Source organism: Colossoma macropomum, unplaced genomic scaffold (genome assembly GCF_904425465.1).
Source record: "Colossoma macropomum unplaced genomic scaffold, Colossoma_macropomum, whole genome shotgun sequence".
NCBI classification, from domain to species: domain Eukaryota; kingdom Metazoa; phylum Chordata; class Actinopteri; order Characiformes; family Serrasalmidae; genus Colossoma; species Colossoma macropomum.
Genome location: NW_023494806.1, coordinates 127,501 through 135,965, shown reverse-complemented (window position 1 = coordinate 135,965; position 8,465 = coordinate 127,501). Strand labels below are relative to the sequence as shown.

General features: G+C 43.9%; 1 protein-coding gene across 2 annotated transcripts in view; it reads right to left on the bottom strand.

Annotated features, from left to right (window-relative positions):
* Positions 1–413: 413 nt before the first annotated feature.
* The window catches only part of znrf3 (zinc and ring finger 3), a 117,075-nt gene continuing 109,023 nt past the window's right edge, over positions 414–8,465 (bottom strand). For both annotated transcript variants that reach the window (XM_036598344.1, XM_036598345.1), the window contains exons 6-9: positions 8,402–8,465; positions 7,605–7,772; positions 3,110–3,212; positions 414–2,965 (exon numbers count right to left, since the gene is read on the bottom strand). The exon at positions 8,402–8,465 is cut by the window's right edge and continues 44 nt beyond it. In XM_036598344.1, the coding sequence (XP_036454237.1) occupies positions 1,302–2,965; positions 3,110–3,212; positions 7,605–7,772; positions 8,402–8,465 (1,999 nt within the window). In that variant the 3' untranslated portion in view covers positions 414–1,301. The remainder of the gene's footprint in view (positions 2,966–3,109; positions 3,213–7,604; positions 7,773–8,401) is intronic.

The following is an 8,465-nucleotide window of genomic DNA, read 5'->3' as shown; positions in this document are numbered from 1 at the left end:
ACACTGACCCTGAGAGAGAGAGAGAGAGAGAGAGAGAGAGAGAGAGAGAGAGCGAGAGAGAGCGAGAGAGAGAGAGAGAGAGAGAGAGAATAAAGAGAGAGAGAGAAAGGGAGAATAAAGAAAAAGAGAGAGGAGAATAAAGAGAGAGAGCGAGAGAGAGGGAGAATAAAGAGAGAGAAAGAGCGAGAGAGAGAGAGAGAGAGAGAGAGTGAGAGAGAGAGAGAGAGAGGGAGAATAAAGAGAGAGAGAGAGAGAGAGAGAGAGGGAGAATAAAGAGAGAGAGAGAGAGCGAGAGAGAGGGAGAATAAAGAGAGAGAAAGAGCGAGAGAGAGAGAGAGAGAGAGAGAGAGTGAGAGAGAGAGAGAGAGAGGGAGAATAAAGAGAGAGAGAGAGAGAGAGAGAAAGGGAGAATAAAGAGAGAGAGAGAGAGAGAGAGAGAGAGAGAGAGAGAGGATAAACATGCTGGAGTTTGTACTGTCTGTTCAGTCCTGATCTGTGACGCTGAAAAAGCCGTTTATCTGAGGGAAAATGAACATTTTCAGAAACACTGTAAATGCAGCTCTGCAGCGAACAGAACCGTCTGAACTACAGACGCCTAAACATGAACGAGTTCCTCTTGCAGAGTCAGATGAGCTCTGAACTTGCACATCTGAGGAACTCCAGGCTAAACGTGGGGGAACGCAGTTATTACGGTGGGAACAACATTAGAAGAACCGAGTTTTTGTTCACAGCAACAATTTTAAAAAAATGGTGCTGATTTTTCCGGCAAAGATAAACGGCTCAGAGCTGGTAACACAGGCAGGACGCTAACTACGGAATGATGAGGGGCTTCAGAGGTCCACGTTCTGTTTTGGTTTGTTTCTCTGAACGGTGCTCTCACACACACACACACACACACACACACACACACACACACAGTTCTGACTAAAACGATCAGGAGCACAAAATGAGCTGCAACGTGAATCTAGCATGTGAATCTGAGTGAGCGGTGCTGAACTCTCACGGCGGCTTCTCAGATCTTAAAACGATGAACTTGTGGAATTAAAAGCGTGTTTTCAGTATTTTACGCCTCTGCCTGCTACAGCATGTTTGTTGATGTGGCTTTTGAAGTTGTGTTGTTGGAGCTTTTGAAGGCCACAGGAATGAAAGGAATAAACCAGATTATGACACCACACTTCAACCAAAAATAAAAAATAATAATAATAATTCAACCCTTTTTCTGATAAGTACACTCGAAGTTCTGAGAGCCGGGCAAGTGCTGACGAGTTAAGCCAGCCTGCAGAGGCAAAGCTGGGTTTACTTCATAGCCGGGAACCCTCAAGTGTAGCTTTGCTGCCCCCTTGTGTTTCAGACATGCCGCTGCACTGAGAGGAGAACAGGGCCATGGCCTCCTCGTGCTGTTGCTGCTGATATGTTTGACCTCTACTCTGTCCTGAGGAGAAAAACCCCTGGCTGGTGTCCCCAGAAGTCCTGTTCTCCTGTTCCACTGTCAGTCGGGGAGGGAGAAGGCTCGTTTGAGTATCAGAACCGAGGCCTAATTCGCAGTCTGTGTCCTCAGGAATTATGGGTATCCGTTGGGCGAGTTCGCAGCAGCCCTGTCCCAAGCAGCCATCGCTGTCCGTTTGGGCGTACTGTACGTTAACGGAATAGTCCTCGGCGTAGCGGCCGACACTTCCGTGGTGCACTTTCATCTCCGTGTAGAAGCAGCACGGCAGGCCGTCGTAGCTAGCGTGTTCAGCAGGCGAAAGTCGGTCAGCGCCAGTGCTGTAAAAGTTCTGCGGTGGAGCGCCGGAAACGGTTTGAGATTCTGCACCTCGTCTGCAGCATCCCTCCTGTCCTTTACGTTCCAGATTCAGTGGAGGAACCTCAAAACAGCAGCTACATGCTGCCCCCTGTTCCCCGCCATGCTCCATAGAACAGTGGTTCGTTTCCACTGATGAGCCCTCTAGGGGCCCGGCTGAGGTAGTGCTAGTGATTTCCCTGGTTTCCAGTGAAGAGTGGCTGCTACAGTTCGGTTCTAGGCTGCAGTTGGACAGCTGGTCCCCGGAACTGTAGCAAGCACCTACGGGAGGCTGCAGGCAGTCTGTACCCACCGAAACTGGAGCCAGAATGTCATCTGCGGACGAGGTCACCGGGAATCCCGAGCCGGGCTCTCCAGCTGACCCGCGGCAGGGACTCTTGCTGCGGTAGACGTAGGGGTCGTAGTCGCTGCTTAGCGAACTCCGGAAGGTGGAGCAACTCCCGTAGACACCCTGGTTGCTGACTTCCGTACAGTCCAACATGGAGTCGCTAGACGAACAGTGGCACTGACCCGAACTACTGCTGCTGCTGTCACTGCCGGGACAGTCTGCAAGGTAGCCGCTACACACTGACCGGTGGCCGTGGTAACAGCTGAGTCCCGAGGTGCTCCCAGAGTCCCCCAAACGGGACGAGGACGCTGGCGCCATGTGCACCACAGTTGGGTACAAAAGTCCCGGCTGAAAGGGTCGACCTTGGCCCTTGTGGGGGGCACAACCAGGTTGACCCTCCGGCTGCGGAAAGGTCAAGCCCTGAAAGTAGTAGTGCTGGTACATGGTCTCGTACTGTGAGAAGCAAGTGGCACGAGAGAAGTTACGCCCATGAAACTTGGGGCGCTTAAAGGCATGAGGCTGGGGGTAAGGAGGAACCCGGTGGTCCAGGCCGCAGTGGTGGGGGTTCAGGCTGTGGTCCAAGTGAAGGGCAGGGTAGCCTCGGATGAAAGAAGACGGTGAGGGGTAAAGGGTCTGGTCCGGGTGTTGGTCCACTGTTAGTACAGTGATTGGGTTGCCATGAGGGTCCATGCTGGTACGGGTAGGGTATGCCGTCACTTGCCCGGCTCGATGCACCCTGCCTGGGTAATGCACAGGGAGGACCACCCTCTGCTGCCGGCTATGGACTGGGTTCCCTGGGTCCATGCACACAGGACCTGGGTTTCCTTTCTTTTGCTCTGAATGGGAAAATAATCAAATTAAATGACTTAAATATAAATATTCATAGAAAAATATGAAGAGAAAATTACTTTTAAAAAATAAATAGGGGTAAATAAATAATCTATATATTCTTATATATACAAAAAAATCAGTGGTCTCACCAATGATGTTGTGTCTGCAGTGTGGGCAGGTGTGGTGCTGCAGGAGCCACGGATCCACACACTTCTTATGGAAACGGTGAGCGCAGGGGATCACTCTCAACTCCTGAGTGGACAAGAGGAGAACAGGAAGTGAACACAGGCCACTAATGACCATTTACGTAGTTAATGTTTATAATGAACAATCGTACATGATCACACATGGTATCAAAACATCATAGCATTTATAGCTACATGGCAGTTTGTGATCCTTAGAGCAGCCTTTCATAATACAAAAAAATCTATAAATCAATATATAAACACTTAGAAATATTACTGAAAACTTGAATGTTCAATTATAAATGAGAAAACGGAACATCAGCTGTCTGAATTCACAATCCGCAAGATACTCGACTTACACACTGTAAACACCTCTACTAACATACATACCAGCTCTACTAATGTAAACAAGACCTTTACTACTTTAAATAACACCTCTACTAATATAAACACCTCCACTAATGTAAACAGCACCTCCACTAATGTAAACAAGACCTTTACTACTGTAAATAACACCTCTAATATAAACAACACCTCTACTAATGTAAACAAGACCTTTACTACTGTAAATAACACCTCTACTAATATAAACAACACCTCTACTAATATAAACGACACCGCTACTAATGTAAACAGCACCTCCACTAATGTAAACAGCACCTCCACTAATATAAACAACACGTCTACTAATATAAACAACACCTCTACTAATGTAAACGACACTGCTACTAATATAAACAACACCTCTACTAATATAAACAACACCTCTACTAATATAAACGACACCGCCACTAATGTAAACAGCACCTCTACTAATGTAAACAACACCTCCACTAATGTAAACAGCACCTCCACTAATGTAAACAGCACCTCTACTAATATAAACAACACCTCTACTAATGTAAACGACACTGCTACTAATATAAACAACACCTCTACTAATATAAACAACACCTCTACTAATATAAACAACACCTCTACTAATATAAACGACACCGCCACTAATGTAAACAGCACCTCTACTAATGTAAACGACACCTCCACTAATGTAAACAGCACCTCCACTAATGTAAACAGCACCTCTACTAATAAAAACAAGACCTTTACTACTGTAAATAACACCTCTACTAATATAAACAACACCTCTACTAATGTAAACAAGACCTTTACTACTGTAAATAACACCTCTACTAATATAAACAAAACCTCTACTAATATAAACGACACCGCTACTAATGTAAACGACACTGCTACTAATATAAACAACACCTCTACTAATATAAACAACACCTCTACTAATGTAAACGACACCTTTAGTACTGTAAATTAGAATAGATTAGATTAGATTAGATTAGATTAGATTCAACTTTGTCATTGAGCAGAGTTCAGGTACAGAGCCAATGAAATGCAGTTAGCATCTAACCAGAAGTGCAAAATACAGTATTATTTACATATAAAGTGCAGAAGGATGGTACAATGGTTAAAAAATATACAGATATGCAAGTATAAATGTAATATACATATAGAGTGAGTGGAGAGCGTACAATGAGGTAGTATGTCCTGTAGGCGGAGCATATGTAAAAATATGCAGAGTAAACACAGTAATTGTTGGTGCAAATATAAATAATGCAGTAATAAGATGTAATAAGATGTCTACTAATGTAAACAACACCTTTAAACAACACCTTTACTAATGTAAACACCTCCACTAATGTAAACCTCTATGGATTTGGATTGTACTAATAAAACAGTTGAACATTTGAATAATAATGTGAAAGAAACTAAAGTTATGAGTGGATGAAAGGAATGTGTGTTCAGTTGACCTGTAGGTGGCAGCACAGAGTCAGTACTCACACAGTGTCTTACACCAATGGTTCTAAATCCAGTTCTTGGGGACCACCTGACAGTTCCACATCTTTCCTCGGTTCTAGATCTCAACAATACAGTCGCAATGCTGCACTATCCCACTCTGATACAGCACTTCAGAACAATCAATACTCAACACTGTTTCTGATACCGCAGGAAAGAGAGGATCTCAGTCTCACCTAAAGGTTAAAAATGACTGACCGCACGAAGTGTACTTATCTGAAACGACAGCCAACAGCACAGTACACTTAAACAACAAACTGCTTTAAAGTGAGCAGATTAAAGCTGAGATGAGCAGAAACACCTGCTGATCTGTTTTTACCGAGAGTTCATCCCTCTTTTAAGGTTAAAATACACATAAAACGGAACAATTATCCACCGAGAAACTAAGCTGAGACACTTTATCCTCACAGTGGTCAGCAGTGAGAGACGGCCTTCTAAATTTAAAATTGTCTCCATAATTAAGTGGTTAAGATGTAAACAGAGTGGTTTGGTGTGAAACGCTCCGTTCTAGATAAACTTACCGAGTCAGAACTGTTCACAGTGGTGGTGACAGGAACCAGACGTCCACCTCTAAAAGCTCCCTCACAGAAAGTTCCTACATGAATGGTTATGAATTCACTGCCTGATGACTGGGATGTTGTTTCTAAGCTTCTCTAAAATGAACCATTTCACATCAAAGCACTCGTTTACATTGAACCACTGAATTTAGAAACACTGGTGGGGTTCCCCTGCAGTTCGAGTCCTAGGTTTAGGTTTGGGGATGATTAGCTGTCTTTGCTGTGTTACACTGTAAGTGCAGGAAGAGCCTTTCAGACGTTTCTGTTTGTCCTCTGTTCTGTGATCTGATTGGCTGTTTGTCTTTCTTTGAGGTTTGATATGAAACAGAAACTGTATGAAAGTCTGATACGTGTTGAATTATGAAACGAGGCTGATATAACGACACTGATGGGAAGTGGAGGAGAAACTGCACTCTGGAACAGGAGCTTTAGTTTTAGGAACACAGTGTAGAAGCTGAAAAAACCCATAGAAACTATTGTTTCTGTTGGTTCCTGATGGTTTTGTAATGTGTTTTGTATGTTTTTAATGGGTTGATATCACAGTATAAAGAATCCTAATGGTTTAACAGGAGACCAGTGGCTGATTCTAAATGCATTCGATGGTTTTCTAATGGGATCTAAAGTTGTTCTACAGGAAACTAGGGGCCTTTAATGGAAACCATTAAGCCAATTCCCATTAGAAAGCAAAGCCATCAGGTTTTAATCCTACTGGTTTCTAATGGTCCTTTTTCAGCAGGGACGTCTCAGATGAAATAAGACCCGGAGCAGCTGAGACGATCTGGAGGAATTCCTTTAATCTGGGGTGAAGTGGAAACTGTTCAGTGACGAATTCGCTCTGAAAGCGTCTCCTCAGCCGCGAGGCTCTCTGTGAGCGTCTGATTTGGTCTGTAAAGTCATCTCCCCCCGTACGATGACTCATCTCTCCTCGCCGAGCCTTTCCGCCTCGCTTTTGTCGCTTTTATTCATCACTGGAGAAAAAGCCTTTGATGCCATTCAGCCTTTTATTCGGCCACTTCCTGTGTGCTGCCCAGGCGCCGCGCTTTGTTGTGTGTTTTTATTTAACGTGACACAAAACCACAAAAACACAGTTTAAACCCGCTGACACGGCGCTGAGCTCCGAACCACTGCAGCGCAGAAGCCAGTGTGAGGACACTTTAACCCCCCCACACAGAAAAACACCATCATTCAATGTGTGATTAATCACACGCGGGACACGTCACACGCTACTGTTCACAAATGTGGAGGAAAACGTGAGAAAAAAGTGATCACATCATTCACATGATGTTACAGCTGTTTACATGGAATTATACACTTTTTAGACACACAGTCACATGTGAAAACGTGCTCACGTGAAAAAGCGTGTAAGATCAAGTGTGGAAAAAAGGCGTGACCATGTGAAGAAACAGATGATGACCAGAAAAAGTGCGATCACGTGTGAAAAAATGGGTTAAGTGAAAAAACATGATCACGTGTAAAAAAACAAGTAATCATGTTATTCACATGATTAGGCGTGTTTGGTGGTCGTGTGGTTTTCAGACGCTTCATATGTGACGTATATGTGATTGTTCTGTAAGTGATGCTGATGTTTTACTCGCCAGTTTAATATAATCCAGTTTAATAAAACAGCATTTTTGTCTCCATCAAATTTTCTGACTTTCAAAGCGACTGATCTATTTTATGGAATCGTCACTAACAGCCTTGACAGAGTTTGACTCACTGTTATCTATAAACATGGACTAAAGTATGTTAGCATTAGCATAGCTAACAGTGAATCAGAAACCACATAATCAGGTCTACTAGAGATACTGAACACCTCCACACAGTCTGAGACAAGAGTGATGATTAAGAAATGCAGTTAGCACCACGCTAATCCAGCAGCTATGAACTTCAAAGCTCCAGTGCTACAGCTAAAGAAGCAAACTTCAGACATCAAACACGACTCAGCGGATTGACTAGAATGGGGGTTGGGGGGGGAGGCTTGTTTACTGACATAACCGTTTCTGCAGGGGTCAGTTTTCGGTGCGTTCACTCACCTCTCCGTCCATGTATTTCTCGAGGCAGATAGCGCAGTCAGACGTGGAGCTGCTGCTGAGTGAATCTGACGCACCGCAACTGCTCTCACGCTGACCTTTGACCTTAGCCTTGAACTTGCGTGTCTCCATTTTCTCCAAAGCTTGGATGGCCATCCTGTTCATGGAGCTCTGGATGGACACAAAAGAAGAAGAGTTGAGAAGATCTGGCCGATGTTGCTGCAGACCACATCAATCACATCCACCCTGAGACAACACTGAAACACCTGCTAGTCCAGCTGTGTCCAGATGAGCTCTGTGGACTTTGTCAACTAATTAGTTAATTAAGGCCTTTAGAGCTGAATTCAGAGGCATCGAAAACCACATATTACTACTGTACTATAGAACCGAAATGATGAGCAAACTTATCAGTAAATATCACTGTTTTTATTAGTCATAAACGACGTAAAAAGGAACGTCAATGCTGTATTTCACGTTGGAGATCATGATGGTTCCTGGAGTTCATTCTGTTCGTCAGTTCTGTGGATCAGCTGACTTAATGGAATCTGTTCTCCAGCTTCCAGAATGTTTGTTTGCCGTTTATTAGATTATTATCAAATAAAAGCATGTTGGATTTTGATATGAAGGTTTTAATGTGTCCTCAAAATTACTAAACTGTAAACTGAAATTAAAAATTAAAAAGACAAACAAAATTTCCACTTTTTGATTGCGTGACCTTTATCATGGCCTTTTCTGTGGGTTTGGATGCAGTCAGAAAATTGAGAGACCAGAAGGAACCGAGCTGGACAGCGTTACTCTACCTGACTGCGCCTCTGCTTCAGTTTGATCTTGATGAGGAGGACGAGACACACCAGAGACACCAGG